Here is a 20,444-nt window from a genome sequence, read left to right on the forward strand (position 1 = left end):
TCTATTTTCTACCAATCTTTTTCATATTCCTTCCTACCAAATGCAACAACTAAAATTCAAATAACATTTACAAATTGGATAGGCTATTGAGTTGATTAATCTAACTATTTGCTTTGGAAAATACGTACACACGGTTAAATATTGCAAGGTTAAACTGAATATTATTATTGGCAATTTGGCTCCTTTAGTTTCATGAAAAAGAAAAAAGAATAGCCATCAATTAATGGCAATCTCTTAACAGATGGAAACTGAAATAAGAAGGTCCAAGGAAGGAAAGATAATTAGCTAATCATTTGCCTTTAGGTTAAACAGTACAAAAAGTACATGGGATGAGGGAATCGTCTAAGATTTGGTTCTCAATTTATGGGAGTTTGAGCTTGTAAAGTGGAACTGCAACTACCCCGAAGTTAATTACAAAGAGATGAAAGAAGGAGGAAAAAGAGAAAAGAGAGCTGGAGTAAAGCAGTAAAGGGTTAGCACTGGAAAGACGGTCCTGAGACGTCTACGAGTATAAAGCCAAGCATCCAAAGTTGCAACTTGACAAGTAAAATCCTAATGCGGACAAGAAGTCAAAGTCCAAATCAGAATAAAATCTAAGTGGAATATTGAGAATTTTTTCTTCTTTACTGTACCTTTAGCTTGCTATTATATAAAAATGTACTCGAAAGGAAAAAAGAAGAAAAAGTTAACGTGCAAAAAAAATTTCTGATGAAGAATCTTTTTACCATGAAAATAAGAACCAGTCAAATTAATATATATATATATATATATATATATATATATATATATTGAAATACAAGAAAAATGTTTTTTTGAGTAAATTATTCATTGGGTCAGTCAACGTTTTGAAGTTTTTGTTTTAATCACTCAATTATTTAAATTAATAATTATTTAATGTGATTTTTTACATCAAAATTGATTTTATGACAAAGAACTATATGGATATGTGAAATAATCAAAATCATTTGACGTGAAAAAAATCATATCCAATAATTGTTAACTTTTAATATTAAGTAATCTTAGCATTAATTTTCATAAAATCAGTGATTAAAACCTACTTTTTGAAAAAAATTAAATAATCAAAACAAAAATTTTCAAAAAATTAAGTGACTAAATAGAAAATTCAATTTATTTTTCATATTAATTAAAAAGAAACGTGGGAAAATGAAATAGAAATTAAAAGTGTTAATTTAGAGCTGTCATTTCTATATGTAAAATTTTTTGGAACATAGATTTTTTTCATTAGTTATTATTATTAGTATATTCTAAGCTTTGAATAACACATTTACACAGTCATACTGGCACAATGTATGGGAACAGCAGCAATGGTGTGGTCTGTTCAGTGTTCATCTCAACAAAACTAAAATTAAATAAAGCAAGAGAGGTGGGAGAAGAGATGTAAATACAAGAGCATGCAGGGGCAGGGGGCATAAATGCCAAGATTCCCAGAAATTTCGAAACTAGAGTGAGGTATGGTATCTGAGTGAGACCCCGGCCCCCAATTGATAGCGGTGTCAGATTAGAAGAAGAAGAAGAAGAAGTGAAAGGAATGAATTTAATATGAGAGAGAAGATGGGTCCTTCCACTATAATCAAAATGTTTTCTTTCAGCCCTAACCTCCTCCTTCTTTCTTCAGAGGTGTGTTTTTTGGACGGGCGAGACAAAACTGTGGCAACACTTGTGATGGATATACTAGACTGGACCCTAATTATAATCTTAGCCTTGCTACTCAGAAGTGTATATTATGAAATTTAAAGGCTTTAATTACAAAGACCGTTAATAAGCTGACATGACTGACTGACTGACGCTAAGCATTAGGATTTAAGATTTTCTACTAGTATCAACGGTAACCTGACGTGGGTGGTGCCATATATAGGCTATTATAGTATTAGTCTAGTAGGTAAAATGGAGCGGGAAATTCAAAATGCAAACCAAATTTAGTGGACAGAAGAAAGTCAAATGGTACAATGAATTTACGTGAGAGATGAGGGTTTTTAATTGATGAGTGAGGAGATATAGTTGACCAACTCCATTAATTGATGTAGCATCCGTTTGGGGAATACTTGCAGTAAGAGAAATGCAGGTGCTATAAGCTGCCTTAATTTGTGGGGGTGTCTCATCTGCTTGTGAAATCTTGTGCCGTTTCAATTCCATCGCCAGTTTTAGCGCTGCAAGAATTCTTTCCGTATTCAATGAAATAAAGGGTTTTGGCCATTGAAGTTGACCAAGGGCGCTTTCAATGCGTCCATTATTGAAGAAGCTGACATAACTTTTGTTTCCTCTGGACAGCCATCCGGAGGAGCTCTGTGAAACTTTCTTTCCCCTCCCATTGTGAAAAAGGAAAGACAAAAGGCAGCAATGATATGGTGAACGAATTGTAGACAACAAGTCTTCCTAATTGAAAGCCATCATTCAAGTGGCCACTCCATTATTCGTGCAAGTGACTTTTGGACCATTTTGAAGGGTTACGGCTTGACATAAAAATTAAAAAGGGAACAAATTTGGATAATATTATAGTGGTAATAGAGAGAAACGGTTGCTGAGATGATATTCAGAGATTCAGTTTGCGCAAAACTTGGCAGATTCCTCCTACACAATATTCCTGACTACTTCACTAACTCTGAAATCCAAATTGAATCTATCAGAGAGATGGGGGAGGGGAGCTGCTGCCTGCTGATTTCAAATTCAAAGTGGTCCTGTTTCGCGGGGACAATAGAATATGAAAAATATTCTGTGGTGGTGACCGTTGATGAGCGCAGGGCGTATAATCAGATCAGGTTACCCATATTATTTTATATATGCGGCAATGGACAAACATCATCAGTCATCAGATGCATCATCGTACATATTATAAAAAAAATACTACTCAACAAGTTACCAAACTCTCCCTCTCTCTCTCTTTCATTCTTATCTCTTATTATTTCTCTGCTTTTGGTCTGTCTGTTTCTCTTGCATGTGTAGTGTTTTAATCCATGTTTTCTGAAACAACAATGTGACAATGGGTGGAGAGACAGACAGATGGGGCTTGTGTGGGGTTGCGGCACAAAGGCGCAGGCTGGCTGGGGCAGGCTAGACTTGTCTCGATACTATATATATATATATATATATATATATATATATATAGATAGCTTGGGGCGGGTGATGGAACTTGGAAGCTAAAGCTATTATTGAAGATTAGAAAACCAAAAAGATTAAAAAAAAAAAAAAAACAAAGAGATAAATGCAGAGCAGAGGCCCCATTCTCTACACGCCTGATAAATCATGCAAATAATAATGACTCAGCCAGAGAAAGCGATAGAGACACTGAGAAGCAGAGAAAGAACGAGGGAGGGAGAGCTTGGTTTAACTCACAACTCCGATGACAAACAATTTTATTGCCAATATGTTGAAACAATTGCTCAGATAACATCAAAACAGATAATTACTCTTTAAGAGTAGTGCTAATTGTACTGAATCATCTTATTTAGCCTAAAAAAAAAGAAGAAGAAAGGAATCATAAGTGAGGTTTAAGAACTTTTGAGTCTAACTTGAGTGGTAGATTATCTAACTTTTATCATGTCTGTGGCACTTAATTCAAACAAAAAATGCCTAGGTAAATAGTAGTAATTATGAGTGTGCAAACAGTTATTTCGATTAATTCGGTTTTGGATATCTACTAACCGAATTAACTGAATTCATATTTAAAAATAATCGAAACTGAATCAAATTAACCGAAACCGAACTAATTAAGTTAGTTCAGTTTGGTTTTCAAAAATCGAACTTAACAAAAAATTTTTATATTTATTTATGCTGTATTTTCTTAAATAAATCAACACTACAAAATATTAAAAATGATAATAAAAAATTAAAATAAATAAGATGATACTCATATAATTAAAAAGAAACTAAAGAGGAGTAGAGATTAGGTTTAAGATTTATTTTTCATGCAAAATCTTTATAATACCCTTACTTAACTTCAATTAGTTCGATTAGAAATCTTTTCAACTGAAACCGAATCAAATTAATTTTAATAACCGAACTATCATAATCGAATTATACAAAGAATCAAACTAACAGAATAAAAAAAATCGAATTTATTTTAGCTTGATTCAGTTGTTGTTCGATTCGATTTATATTTACTCATTTTTAGTAGTAACTTTTTCCTTTTGGATGTTTTTGTTCCGTGAATGAAGGGCCTGAAACAGTTTCAGACCCAATTATTGATGGGCGTGCTTCGATTGCTCCAGCTCTTCGTTTCCAAGCAAACTGGACTTTAGGCCCCAAACAGATATCTCTTCCAAAGGCAAATCAAGAAAGAAACCCTATCCACCCTTCTGGCTTTATTCTGGAATTACCCCGAAGACGTGTCCAAATGAGCTAGAAAGTTTCAGTCAAGTTTTTAAATTATGCTTTGATGCTGTTCGATCAGTTCATACATCCAGATGGACAAACGAAAATATTACTGCTACTACATATACATAAAACAACTACGAACTCACCGTACGTTGAGGATATTATGTAAGGAAGATGATACACCAGAATTCAAAGTTTCATGAAATCTGGTACATCATGATCTTTAACACTACATGGTAAGATACATATATACTTACTAGTTACAGCAGGATCAAAAATAAATACATGTCGTAATAATGGAGACTAATTAGGACGGCTAGGAACATTCACACAGCATTATTCCTAGTACAAAGACGATTTCAGCCGCGCAATTATTCGACGGTTGCAACTAATTGATGAGATGAGATGGGTCGAATTACATTTCTATGTCCAAAGACCAGCTTGCTAGGAGCAGCGGTTTTCTGGCAGTCCAATGAACAGTTCTGTCTCCACCTCTGAGCTCCGGCTGCTTTGGCTGCCAAATATTGCGGCTTCTTTCCGTTGAGTTGATGGCCGCCTTTGCTTCCCACCAAACTAAAACGTCCAGTGAACAATTAGTATCTTCTACCATTATCCAGGAAACTAGAAATGTTGCTAGCAATGGGCAGCTCCCCTTCACTCATTTATCATTCAGAATAAATCTAGTTTTGGATCATAAACTCGATTATAAAATCATGAAGTTCATGACTCATGCCCGACAGTGAAAAAGAGCATGTGAAATTTAGGAATGACGAGAAGTATCACCTTTTCAGATAGTTTTGCATTCTCTTCTCGCAGAAGTCTCTCCTGAATTGAGATGAATAAATATAAGAAACTTTTATTAAAGAACACTGAAACGCCTTGCCCTACAAGTAAATTCTTGCATGCTTCTTTAGTCGTCGTACCTTTGCTTTTAGTTGCTCTATCTGCTCCTTAAATACAAGGCTCTGGAACATAACACATGACAAATTCATAAGCTTACATTCACTTATATTCCCACATTTTGTTACTGAGACATGACATGAAAAAGGGCAGTTCAATTTTGTTGGTTACAAACCTTTCTTGCCCTGATGTTTCTCAAGCTTCGTTCGAGCTGGTTTTCAATCTCCTGAAGCTCCTCGACAGAGCACAAACCCAGTCCCTGACCCAATAGCTTCCTGAGACAACAAAATTTTGAAAGTTTTGATAGACCTACTACTTGGAAGAATGAGCTAAGTAACATACATGTCTGGAAGAAGCATCAAACTAACAACCTTTGAGAAACTTCAAGAAGCTCAATCTTCTTGACCATATTTGCTGCTTCAAGCCTCAGTTGCTACAGTCCAAATTTCATAAGCAAATCAGAATGTGCATATGTTATGTTGAAGAACACAAAAAAGTTCATAGAGCAGTATGAATTACGGTAGATCAATATTCAGTTCTCAGAAAACGCAGTTATCATGTTATCGCAGCACCGGAGCTAAAACATCATTATTTCTGTTTGAGCATATTGTGAAATAGCATCCATTATATGATACCCATGTAAAATTATCCAAAAATATCATAATGGCCTCGCCAAAGTTTTATTCTTAAGGTAACAGGTAGAAGCGTGTCCTGGTTATATTTTCCACTAGAAAATAGTAGTTGTTAGTTTTAGCATATTAGCGACAATTTCTGAATGCATTGAAAGGCTTGAACCTTATTTCCACACTCAAGGGAGTTTGTTGAGTGAACAGGAAGGATACGTTTAGTTATCAATATCATCTGAGAAGAAACATACATAGTTATCCTAAGCCAGACATTAGGACTCCCCAGCATTAGAATTAAAACAAGTGATGCATTGCAACTGTACCATTAATGAGGCATGAGGAGCTGGCTAGGCTATCTTGAAGTCCTTTAAATAGGTATATTTTAGTCAATGGTGTTTCAAGTCTTAGGTATATATATCTACCTCCTAATTATTTAGAAATATATATAATTTGAATATTTGAACATCAAAAAACTCAAAAAATAACTTTCATGGATGATAAAATATGCTGGGGAGAGAAAGAACTGAGGTTGTAAGAATGAAGTGTATGTTGTTGCATTCAAATTTACAAGCACAACTTCTGTTTTCTTTTTTTTCTTTTTTCTACATAACTTGTCATAGCAACCCATCGTCTCAAAACCAATAAACTTAAGTATCTTTTTTTTTTTTTTTAAATATATATATATATATATATATATTGTACTCTTGCTACTTGAAACTAAACAGTACTTAAATTATACTGTATATTTTCCTCTAATGTTTTGAAAATAAGTAAATCAATCATCAAATGCGTCTTTAATAATTAAATGGTGTATATCATTTGATGGAATCATCAAAAGCTAAAGCGGTGAAACCAAGCAAAATCAGAGGAGTACAAGGACAGAAAACTACAGTATTTCAATGCTAAAGCCCTCCAAAAGCCACAAATGCTTCACCATGGGCCATTTCTGTAGCCTTAACTCTTTACAAATTTGACCTTCACCGTTTTCATTTGCTCAAGAATCGGTGAAAAAGGTTATGAAAATCCCAATGTAGGACTCAACAAAGCATGTCGCAATTTTCAAATTTCCGTGAGGATGAGCTTTTGCAGATCAAGCCTTACCTGTTTCCTAGGTTACAAGACAGTGACAAAAAACAAATACTATAAAGTTGGAGAATGATACTTTCATTCCCCTTTTTCATTTATTCCTACATCTCTAACCACTCTTCATTATACTCATTCCGCAATGTTTTGTGGAAGACGCAACAGAAAGTTTTTGAGTGAATATCATACCTTAAACCATGAGGTTGAAAAACCAATTGCAGTTAATTAGCAATACTTTAACCTAATCATTGTCGCTAAGCGTTTTTCTCTAAAACAACGAGGAAACTTTTCAATACGAATGTGTAAGTTCAGCACTGCCTTCGGCTTAAAAAATTCATAAACATTTGTACAGTCAAAGATTGAGGTCTGACCTGCGAGTACCGTTCCATCTCAGGCTTGTCATTTTGCACTTCTTTAATATATTTATGGTATCGATCTATCGTCTTTTGCAAGCTGATGCATTCAAAACACAAAATGCAATCAATTCTTGTTATCTATTTGTAAGAACAATATTGAAAGGCCAGCAGCATAACTCAATTGATCTTTCATGCCAATAGAGACATATATATATACTATCCAGCTTTAGACATAATTGTTAGAACACCCTCAAGATCAAATCCTTTTATCAATAAATGGAAAGAATTTCAGTAAAAGGAGAAAAGTGTACAACACGTGTGGACTCATTCTTCTAAATGGGTCAATGATCATCATTCAGTTAGGGTCCCACCAGAGCCTAGTGTCTTATACTTATTCATCAATTATTTTACCTTGACATCTACCATTTCAAAAAAATGAAAGGCTTGTGATCTCAACTATATTCAAGTTGTTAATAGGACTTCCATCTCCACATAATATGAAATTTAATCTAGTGCTATCTCAATAGCAGAATTATCCATGTGTTGGAAATAATAATATTTTACTCTTATTTCCTATAAAAAGCATTGAGAAAATGAGAGTTCAGATCGTGCAAGAGAAACATAGAAATTCATGTGTTCATGCTACTATATATTATATGTCCTGTTAAAGGAATTTTATTAGATTCAGTAACCAGAAGCCATGACTAAAACTGGACTTGGGATTGTGAATAAGACCAAACAACAATGAGCAAAAGGGACTACTTCTCAACAAAGACTTACTTGTGTGATCATGTACATTGCTTACAAATGGGAGGTTTCAGATTGATTCTGTGGAATCATCAAAGGTATTGGATCCACTAATATTTTTCTTATTTCATATATAAGCATTGAGAAAACGAAATTTCAGATTGTGCATTTGAAACATATTTATTCATCTATCCATGCAGCACTGAAAAATAGTGGCTTGGCTTTCTGCTAGTAAATTTTACATTCAATGTGAAAGGAACATTATTAGATTCATTAACCTGAAGCCTAAATAAAGCCAAAAAAAAAAAAAAAGGATTGCAAATATATCAAAACAACAATGAGCAAAAGAGACTTTCTAAGAAGATTATGCTAGCGGATAAAATACATTGTTTGGAAAAGGAAGGAGACTCCAAATTGGTTGGAGGTTTCTGTGAATTGCATTGCTCCCAAACAAAAAAAATATGAATTCATCCTGGAAACAAGAAAATTACTCCAGCTAGATTTTTCATCGACTAGATGCAAAATGTGTGTGACTTTGATTTGACACAAATATGAGGGTGTTGATTCTATTGATATAGGGTTTTCGCACCATCTCTCTCATTGAATTTGTAGAACCAATTTGTTCTACCATGTATATAGGTAAAAATTGTTTATTAGAGTACCATATTCTAGCTAAAAGCCAATACAGACTCTTCATCAAGGAATATCAATTTCTGTATATATTACAATTCCCTCTACCATGTTCTTAATTTTTGTATCAATTGTCACTCCTAGCTCAAAATGAAGCTAAAAACTGGTAGTATCACATCAATCCAATGATAATAGAAAGCACTAGTTGATCGCTTGCAAACAGCATCAAAGGCATATACAGACTTAAAGAATTACAAAATAAATCTAATTATCATGACCAAAAGTGTGTCACATATCACTTCTACTCTAAAACTGATTTCATAGAAAGGAGTTGTTCAGCCAATCACAGCTTCAAAGAGAAAAGTATCAATTGACAAATTTGGGTAGCAAATGATATTCAACTTAATTGCAGTAGTCAGATGTATTTTCGAAAGTCCCTTAACAGTTGCTGGATGAGGATTTAACCTCAAACAGAAATGGACAACACCGGAATAATCAAAAAGAAATGTCAATGAATTAAGACCTGAGGGAGGAGAAGAGAGAGGAAAATAAGATGATTTATAAAACTACCATCAAATGCAACTAAACAAGATCTTAATAATTACTACTTAGGATGAATTACATGAATTATTTTCCTCCACTTAAGCCAGTTTAAGGCTTCACTCTACTCTAACTAAGACTTTAAAAATATCAATGTTAACTCAAGACTTGTGCAATCATTGTATCTCTAGTAATAGGATCGTTAGTGAGGAAAAACATGCAATCAGGCTAAGGCTTGTAAATAACAGTATATAAGAAATTCCAAATAATCTAGTGAGCATAATTATGCATAAGGACTTCCGCACATGTAAACAATTTAATGTATTTTTCTTGCTTCGGCCAAAATATTAAGTCATGTGTAAGTAACTCGGATCCTACATGTAGTGAGACTATAATAAGAATATTCCAGTACTCCCTGAGCAGCTAATTAATGAACTGACAGTAGGTTGCAAAGTTCTAACCACACCTAGTCAAGCTTCAGTAGAAAAATCTAAACATATCGTCTAGCATATCATCTCTTAATGTGGGTTCCAATTTTAAGTTGCTTTTCATTCATACTTTTTTTTTTTATATAAATTGACTGCCAACAAGGACTGATTTACTAAATGTTTTTGCTTGTAAAACAAGCAGTAAACATCCATCTCCAGAATTCTATGTTACAACTTACAACCATGAATTATCTAAATGCCCAGCAATTTGTTACAGAAAGGAACTCAAGTCAAACAGCTTTCATACACATTTGGTACAATTTTTACTATTTGCGCTGAGTGCCTATCTTGCCAAAACAACCTGCCAAAAAGTCTAATTCATCTAACATGAAAAGCAAAACTGAATGATTTGGCATAATGTCAGCTAATGAACATTCTTATTGCAGCTTGTGCAATCAAAAAAGAAATAAACTACCCATACTTTGTTGCTACAACACGCATTCATATATACCACCTTCAACAAGAAAGGTAGGATTTTCAGTATTCGAATAAAAAACAATTAATGAAGGAACATACTCAGAGCTTGAGAACTCATAAACTCTTCCTTTCGGTGAAAAAATGATGACAGCAACTTCAGCATCACAGAGAACGGATAGCTCGTAAGCCTTCTTCAACAGCCCGTTTCGGCGCTTGGAGAAGGTCACTTGCCGGCTTGTTGCATTTTCAATTCGCTTCATCTGAATTTTCCCTCTCGCCATGTCCTACCATGAAAGCTCATACGTCATAAATAAAGATTTCCGGGAAAACCCTAATGCCTAAAACAGAAAAAAAGAATACTCATTACTCACCAAATTTAAGAAGAAAGGTACTTCAAAATTCTTGTAGTTAAGCCCAGAGATTCAGGCAAAACATATACAAATGTTCACTAGAAAAGCTTCAACCCAGAAATATAAACGGAAAAAGAAAAGGTCAAATTTTGGAGAGAATCATGACAACCCAGCACCCCGTCAACGGCCGCAAGAAATATCTAAGCTTTAGAAGGAAAGTAGCAGGAGAAAATGGTAACCCTGAAAGATTTTCCAATGAAATTCACAACGAAAGTGTCAATAGAGAAAAATTTCTAGTAAAAGTATACCGAAGAAAAACAAAAGAAAGAGGACGGAAGAGCCGGAGCTATGGAAAATAGGAGAGAGTTCAGAAACCCTAAAAAGATTCACAGAGCAAAAACGTTGAGATCTTTCGATTGTTGATGTACCACTCTCTTTACATTCAAACCACAAACCCTACAGCTTTTTGTCTTCTTTTTTTCTTTTTTTTGCCTTATTCATACATAGTTTAGTCTCATCTTTCTTTCTCTTTCAGGGTGGAAAGAGAAAGGCAACGGCAGAAGCAGATTCATTCAAAGTTTCAACCGCAAAATAAACGATTAAACAAAATGTGAATACAAAAGACTCTGGACTGAGGGGGGCTTATCTTGTTTTGGTAAAATTAAGAAAAGGAAAGTTTGGAAGAAAGGCTAGACTTTGCAAAAACAAGTAAATGAATTAGATATTCAACAAGGACTTGCTTAAAATACTCCAAAGAACAGGTAAAAGAAACTATAATAAAAATGGTATATGGGACATCATCGTACAATGAGGTGCGCGGTTGACCAATGGTGTCTCGACAACGCATCATCTTACATCGACGAATGAGAACAGACCTGTCACGTCTCACACCTTGTATGGAGAGACAGAAATAACTTTTACTAGTAAATTGGGAGACTTTTCCGGTTCTTATGCTTTAGTATTTTATACAAACCGTTTTTGCTTTTAATAATTAATTAGGGATTTTTTTAAATAAAAAAACAAAGTTGGTGGGACAATGCTGTTGGCTGTAGGGAAAATTGGATTGGTCCACAATAAAGAAAATTAATTGGTTGAAATGGTAATGGTACGCAATTTTAGAACGTGGCGGATTAATAGCTGAGTTGGTCTACAGGGAACCACTACTGTAGCTTTAATTTTTTTTTTAATTAAAAAGAAGATTTGAATTTTGTTTTTTTAGTAAGAATCATATATCAATTAATAAGATAAATGCTAAAGTATTACCACTCTAACTTTGCTTATTTATGAAATATGAATAAAGTTAATTTTGTTATTATAGTAATAATAATCTGTTTGATTTTGAGATTTGTAATATTTAATTTTTGGTTTTAATGAAATTAATGTGATTTTATTACAAGGCATTTTATGGGATTAGTTTAGGTGTTTCATTTGCTTCAAAACTCCTAACTTCAAAGAGGGAAAGGCTAAAGCTTAAAGGGATTCAAACCCTAACCTTAAAATTTCTTCAAACACCTAGTATGCATGCTTAAATAGTGTATCTTCGTCAACTAGTTTACACTTTACACTCTGCCACAGATCATCAACGACGCACGTACCCAAAATTCAGCAAGAATAACTCAAAGAGAATCACATAACCTCAATACAACATGCTCATATATCACTTCACTCCTTATAACTACATATATATATATATATCAATATGATGCCAGCCTCCACAATGCTTCCAAATTTGCAACCTTCATCCATCCAGTTCCTCTAGCACCAATCATAGACTCAATGTAGGTCGTACCAAACAGTGAACCCAAGCATCATGGAAAATCTCCACTCGCAATTGAACATTTCAAAAGTGATTAATCGTCCAACCTTTTTACTGTTTTTCATCCATTTCAAGACCCCACAACAGTCACTTATTTACAAGGCCACAACCTATAAGTGCAAACTCACAATTCAACCCTTAAAACTAACTACCCTGATCACCCAATTGTCTTAATCCCACCAACAACATCTCTCGAGTTCTTTGCACCCTCACTTTTGATAAATTATCAGTAATACCATTTGTTGATCTTAAGATATGAGTAATTTTTCAATCTCTTGTTTGAGCATTATAGAATTCAATCTTTCACATTTTCTAAGGTGTCAAATTAGGATTCTTTACCACATTCATCAAATCACATTCCACCACCAATTTATGCAAGGCTAGCTATTTTGAAGTGACAAATAACATGAATACTTCCTTAATTGTAAGAAATTCTACTAGATTTGAGTCCCCTTGTCAATTGGTTTAAAGAATTAAATCTTTACATCTCTCGCTTTATCTCGTAACGTTTCACCTATACCAGCCTCATTTAGACATCTCTTGGTTGCTCTATCCACATTAAACTTAAATCAGCCTATCGATGGTTTTTTCCATACTAATAATTCCATCTTAGTTTTGGAGTTGTCTATTGTTTTTGAAATAATTATGAGTATATCAATCTGATAAGAAATTGGTGATTGAAGATCAAAGAGAGAAACTATCAATTGGGTTGAAGAACTTAAGAAGTTAAGAAGAAAGGAAAAGTGCACGTGTGAATTACATGCTTTGTAATAAAAACATACTTGTGTTATTTATTTTTACTTTTATACTTACTGTTTACTAAATTGTAAAAATATCAGTTAGTTAGTTGGTTAGTTTTCTTTTATTTTAGTTAGTTGACTTTCTTTACCTGAGTTAGTTGATAATAAATACTCTATTGTATAGCTTTTATTCCTTAATGAAAATATGCTTAAAGGTTCCACAGTACTTTTCATCTTCGATTTCAGTTTTTAACATGGTATCAAAGCATGAACTAAGGCTCTTGGTACGAGTTCTTGATCTTTTTTCTGATTGAAAGTTTTATTGCGATAGATTTAATTTTTGTTTGGCATCGTTTCTTATTGATTTCTAGTGATTCTTGCTCGTTTTGTTGAAATTCTTGATTTCTTACTTGAGAAATGGGTAGTTACACTAAAAATACCACATCTGCCAATGAAGATTCACAATCTCCCTATTTCTTTCATCACACTGATCATCACGGATTAGTTGTGATTACTCCTAAACTCCTATCCAACAACTATGTTGCTTGGAGTAGATCATTCACGCTTACCCTTTCAATTAGGAATAAGGTAGGGTTTATAAATGGAACTATACCTAAACTAGCTATCACTGATTCACCGTTTGGGCCATGGATTTGTTGTAATAATTTGATCTTAGCTTGGCTCTTAGAATCAATTACACCTCCTATTGCTTCCACTATATTTTACATGGATTCAATTGCTGAAGTTTGAAATACTTTGAAGTTAAATTTTTCTCAACTCAATGATACAAGGGTTTGTAATCTCCAATATAATCTTGACAGTGTTTCTCAAGGTAATAGATCTGTAGATACGTACTTCATTGAATTAAAACATATTTGAGAAATATTGAGAAATTACAGGCCCCTGCTACAATGTGAATGTGAAAAATGCAATTCAACATGTTTTAAAAAATACTCTGACTAATACAAGAAAGATATGGTGTTTAGGTTCATCAATGGGCTCAATGATTCTTTTTCAGCTTTGAAAACTCATATTACTGTTATGGAACCTTTTCCTACTTTAGATAAAGTGTAAAATTTAGTTCTTCGAAAAGAAAATTAGAGGAGTCTTTTGTTACAATCTAATAGGGATGTCAACGGGTCGGGTACCCTATAATTTCGAGGTACCCGAACCCTAACCCTATTAAAAATTAACTACCTTAGATAAAGTGTAAAATTTAGTTCTTCGAAAAGAAAATTAGAAGAGTCTTTTGTTACAATCTAATAGGGATGTCAACGGGTCGGGTACCCTATAATTTCGAGGTACTCGAACCCTAACCCTATTAAAAATTAACTACCCTAACCCTATTAACTACCTGAATAATTTAAAAATTACTACCCTAACCCTAACCCTAATACATTCCTACTACCCTATAATTACCCTAACCCGTTTAAAAATTCGATTAAATAAAAAAATTATTAAAATCTTCTTCATAGGTACCCAATTACCCAATTAACTTTTCTAATTTCATAACTTTTCTTTAGATTTATATGTTATAAGTTTATATAAACAAAGGTATATATATTGTAATTAATAATTTTATGAGTCATAATTTTTACAATGTTAATAAAAAATAAAAAATAAATATATTTATATTTAAAGTACATATATATACACACACATGCATACATAAAAAATATTTTAATATATAAAATAGTAATTATATTTCTTATAAATTAACACAATATGTAAACTATATATATTAAAAGACATTACAAGTTAATTAATAATAATACTTTCATGAATTAATTTAATTAATTATAAGGATTTGTTCTTAATTTCATGAAATTAAAAAAAAAACATTTAGGTTCTAAAACTATTTTAATCTCAAAAGCTTTCTTTAAGTATATATATTATAAGATTATATAAATAATGGTATACATATTATAATTAATAATTTTATAAATCATCATTTTTATAATGTTGACATAAAATAAAAAGTAAATATATGTATATTAAAAGTACATATATAATAGTAATTATATTCTTTTATAATATGATATAATATTCAAATTATTTAAACATAATTTACAATATCTAATAATTTTTTAATTTAAATATATTAATGTCATCATATTAATAATTAGAGTAACCATACTTTTCATATATTTGTTAGTTTTTAACAAAAAAAATTGCTTGTAAAGTTGATAGAAATTGTAAATTTTTAATTTAATTATTAAAATAATAGTAAAATATTAATAAATATTAATCAGGTTCGGGTAACGGGTACCCAAGCGGTGGTAGCCGAACCTTACTCGAACCCGATTCGGGTAGTGAAATCCCTACTCGAACCCTTTATGGAGTACCCTAACCAGATGTAATCGGGTAGGGTACCCGCGGATACCCTATAATAGGGTACCCATTGACATCCCTACAATCTAATCCTTTGATTGAGTCATCTGCAATGGTAGTAGCTGCTGATAACATTAGGAAGGGAAAACTAGATGTGACTTGTAGCCATTATGGTAAAAAGGGTCATATGAAGGAAAAATGCTTTAAACTAATAGGTTTTCTTAAAAACTTCAAGTTTACAAAGGATAAGGACAAAGGAAGCATCAAAAAACACAATCCTAATTTTGCTGTTAATAGTGTTTCTGCTATTACTGGTTCATCTTCATATGCAGAAGGAGTATCACAAGCAAGCTAAGAAGAGAAGTGTGGTGGTTCTAATTCTACGTGCTAGATGTCTATCATAAGGCAACAACTTCAAAAATTAATGGCACTTATTAATGTTGACAATTTTGACATTGATCAAGGTATTCTATCAAACACTCAACAAACTTCTTCTTTGGTCAATTCCACTATTGCAAGTATTCTTTCTAATCATCTTTGTTCCAATATAGCTCACAATAAATGTACTCATAGCATCATGATTAAACCAAATTCCTGGATAATGGATACTAGAACAAGTAATCATGTTTCATGCTCTTTAAAAAATTTCACTCATGCTTATCCTGTTCATAACTATTTTGTTCAATTACTTAACAATCTTCAAGTTGCTGTCACACATATAGGAACTGCCAAGTTAACATTTTTGTTAGTGTTGCATAATGTACTTTGTGTACCTTCTTTTCAATTTAATCTTGTTTTAGTAAGCAAATTAACAAGTTTTAAACAAAATTGTCTCACATTCACTGATGACTGTTGTGTTGTTCAAGACCTCACATAATGGAAAGTGATTGGGGTTGCTAAAGTTTCATTTAGTTGTTATTTCATACAAGATAGTCCAGATGATCAATATCTATCAAAGTTTAGTCTTGATAAGATTGTAAATTTTCCTTCTGCTATCTTTGCAAATAATTGTAAAACAATTCAAACTCAATTTGATCTTTGGCACATTAGATTAGGTCATATATTACTAACTGAATAAGTGTGTTACTTCAAACACATCCTAAGATTTATTGTTCAGATACTTTGATATGTGATGTATGTCATTTAGCGAAACAAAAAAGGTAACCATTTCCTGTTCATGTTAAAAATACAAGCTTTGCTTTTGAAATTATTCATTATTACATCTAAGGGCCATATGAAGTTCCTACTTTTGATGTTCATCATTAGTTCCTTACTCTTGTTGATGATTTCCCTAGGTTTACCTGAATTTTTTTGATCAGAAATAAATTTGAAGTATTTGTCATTGTTCAGGATTTTTACAATCTTGTTCAGAATCAATTTTCAACCAAAATCAAGTGCATTAGATCAGATAATGCAATGAAATTAGGCTTAGTAATTTTTTTAATTCAACAGGTATTGATCATCATTTGTCTTGTACTGAAACCCCTCAACAGAATAGAGTTGTTGAGCGTAAGCATTAACATCTTCTTGTTATAGTTAGAGCTTTGTTGCACCAGCCGGATTTACCTCTTAAGTTCTAAGGAGATGCAGTCCTCACAGCAGCACACTTTATAAATAAGACACCCTCTAGGCTTCTTCATGATAAATCTCCATATGAATATCTTTATAATAAACCACATTGTGATAGCTATTTTAGAGTATTTGGTAGTTTATGTTATGCTTCCACTTTAGTGCAAAACAGAACCAAATTTGATAAAAGGGCTAGTAAGTGTATCTTCATTGGTTATCCCAATGAGATAAAAGGTATTCAGGTTTTTGATATTGATGTTGGCAAGGTACTCATTTCTAAGAATGTAGTTTTTTAGGAGCACATTTCCTTTTCAGCATATAAAGCATACCAACGATCATTTAACATTTCCTCAAACAATTGGTATGCATGATCTAGTTCTTAATTTTTTTGATTTCAATTATAGTAATTCTACTTCATCTAATTCACTATCTACTAAGTTACCTGTTTCTCAACATTCCTTCCATAATGACATTAGTTCTACATAAGAAACTCCCTATTCCTTACAAAGTTCATCCATTCATCAATATGCTTTAGATACTACTTTTTCAAGTTCACATCATTCTACTGATCATGTTTCTAATCTTACAAAAAGTACTAGACTTAAGCATATTCCTAGATATTTAAAAGCTTATCAAGTAGATATTCCTTCTTCCATTACTCATGTCACAACATATCCAATCACTCATTATTTGTCTAGTAATCAATTGTCTACCAATTATAAAGCCTTTACCATTGCTTTCTCTCAAACATTTGAACCTACAACTTATAATCAAGTTGTCACGTGTCTTCATAGGAGAAAAGCCACGCCAATTGAGTTAAAAGCTTTAGAAGACAATGGTACATGGAGTTTAGTTCCTCTACCTCTAAATTCTCATGCTATTAGTTGTAAATGGGTGTATAAAATCAAGATGAATGCTGATGGTAGTGTGAAAAAGTACAAAGCTCATTTGGCTACTAAAGGATACAACCAAAGAGAGGGTTTTGATTATCAGGACACATTTAGTCAGGTAGCTAAGGAAACAACAGTTAGAATCTTTATGGCTTTAGCAGCATCTCAAGGTTGGCACTTGTCTTAAGTAGATATCAACAATGCGTTCCCTAATGGTGATCTTGAAGAAACTGTATATATACAGCTACCTCAGGGATTTTCTGTTAAGAGGGAGTATAATTAACCTAACAAGCAATAGTTGGTATGCAAATTGCATAAATCCCTTTATGGACTCAAACAAGCTTCAAGAGAATGGAATTCAAAGTTCACTGCTACACTTTTGAAGTATGGCTTTAAGCAATCAATTTTTGATTACTCTTTGTTTATTTTACTCACAAACATAAATGAATTTGTTGCCCTATTAGTTTATGTTGATGATATTTTACTTGGCAGTACTTCAGTTCAAGCTTTAAATGATGTTAAGACATACTTAAGCTCTCAATATAAGCTTAAGGATCTTGGAAATGTAAAGTATTTCTTGGGATTGGAAGTTGCCAGATCAAAGGAAGGTATTGTGCTACGTCAAAGGAAATATGCACTGGATCTTTTGGAGGAATTTGGATTCTTTGGTGCAAACCAGTAACAACTCCAATTGATTATAATCATAAACTTAAAAAGGAAGTAGAAGGTGATAAAGAAGTTGATACCACATGATATAGGCAGCTGATAGGGAAATTACTATATCTGACCTTTACAAAACTAGATATTTCATATGCTGTTTAGACGTTATCTCAATTCATGGATGCACCAACTGAAGATCAGTTAGCTGCAGCTCACAAGGTACTGAAATATTTGAGATCATTTCTAGGGCTAGGAATATTAATGAGTTCCAATTCAGCTTTGAAACTTATTGCCTATTGTGACAGTGATTGGGCAAGATGCTCATATACAAGAAAATTTGTAACAAGGTATAACATTTTTCTTGGTGATTCTCTGGTAAGTTGGAAGTCCAAGAAACAACAAGTTGTTGCAAGGAGCTTAAATAAAGTTGAGTACAGGTTAATGGCTTCAACAACCTGTGAAATTATTTGGATAAAGAATCTTTTGACAGATTTTGGATTCTATCAAGACAATCCAATGAGATTATATTGTGACAATCAATTAGCAATTTATATTTGCAAGAATCCAATATTCCATGAGCGTAACAAACATATAGAGATTGACTGTCATTTTATAAGAGAGAAAATGCTTACAAAGGTTATTGAACCAGTTCATATTTCTATTGATGAATAGATTGCACATTTGTTCACTAAGGCTCTACAACCAAGGTAGTTCTTTAGATTACTTGGCAAGATGCACGTTATTAACATATACGTACATCTTGAGGGGGAGTATCAATCTGATAAGAAATTGGTGATTGAAGATAAAAGAGAGAAACTATCAACTGGGTTGAAGAACTTAAGAAGTTAAGAAGAAAGGAAAGGAGCACGTGTGAAGTACATGCTCTGTAATAAAAATATACTTATGTTATTTATTTTTACTTTTACACTTACTGTTTACTAAACTATAAAAATATCAGATAGTCGGTTAGCTTTCTTTACCTGAGTTAGTTGATAAAACAGAGTATAAATACTCTGTTGTACAACTTTTATTCCTTAATGAAAAATTGCTTGAAGCTTCCACAATACTCTTCATCTTCGATTTCAGTTTTTAACAGGATATGAAATTGTTTATTATTAGTTTATATTATTCAACCATTTTGCCTTTACCCACTATGTCATTCTTTTTTTTTTAACATTCACCGTATCATTTTTAGTTTGATTATGTCGGAGAATTGCCTAATGTCCAAAACTTTACTTTTAAATACTAGGTCATTTCTAAATAACCATATAGATCGAATGATGGCAAAAAATGTCATTCTTGTACCCACTCGTTTGGACCCATCTTGACTCTTGTGCATGACTTTCATATTTGAGTCCCATTCCATCCCCTTTTCACCTTCATCTCGATCAATTTCATTCATTTCTCTTCTTTCCCTAAATTTCTCCATCAGTCATTTTCTTCCTTTTATCCTCATTCTCTCTTTCTTGCTTCTTTTCATTTCACCTTCCGCCCTCTATTCTTTGTCTTGACTTTATCCTTCTACTAACACTAGCTTAACCTGGACTTCAATGAAACTGTTGCTATTGTATCCTTTACTCCCCATCATATTGTTATTTCCCTCTCTAACGATTCCTGAAGCCTCACATCAACTTCCCTTTTGGAGCAGCTTGATTCATCCAAAACTTCACGTTGTTCAGAACATTCATAAAGATCCTAACTTACTTTGATATCACTCTTTAAATGCCCAGAGTTCCTCTAATTTTCTTCCCTTTCTCCACCCCTCTCATCCTCACACTTGCCACCACTCTGGTTTCATCAATGCCACATTGCTATGGCTGTTCCTTTCAACCTTCACATCGAGCATAGACCCTTTTAACTGAGCACTGGTCTTTAAGGTGTCGGCGGGTTTGACACTGCTCACATCACTTGCTTGTGATCATTTCCTTCAAACCTACATAAAATTTCCCCCACTTTGCCCAGTCTGCTG

The 20,444-nt window shown here is 33.0% G+C and overlaps 1 protein-coding gene across 1 annotated transcript; it reads right to left on the reverse strand.

Annotated features, from left to right (window-relative positions):
* Window positions 1-4,422: 4,422 nt before the first annotated feature.
* Window positions 4,423-11,178, reverse strand: LOC18605465 (MADS-box protein SOC1-like). The gene is made up of 8 exons (XM_018117568.2): window positions 10,491-11,178; window positions 10,219-10,403; window positions 7,313-7,394; window positions 5,604-5,665; window positions 5,408-5,507; window positions 5,256-5,297; window positions 5,116-5,157; window positions 4,423-4,905 (listed from the first exon to the last, which is right to left on the reverse strand). Exons 2-8 carry the CDS (start codon window positions 10,398-10,400, stop codon window positions 4,777-4,779), a joined length of 639 nt encoding a protein of 212 aa, XP_017973057.1. The 5' UTR covers window positions 10,401-10,403; window positions 10,491-11,178; the 3' UTR covers window positions 4,423-4,776.
* Between the last annotated feature and the right edge of the window lie 9,266 nt (window positions 11,179-20,444).

This window comes from Theobroma cacao, chromosome 3, assembly GCF_053813885.1.
Source record: "Theobroma cacao isolate CCN51 chromosome 3, ASM5381388v1, whole genome shotgun sequence".
Taxonomy (NCBI): Eukaryota; Viridiplantae; Streptophyta; class Magnoliopsida; order Malvales; family Malvaceae; genus Theobroma; species Theobroma cacao.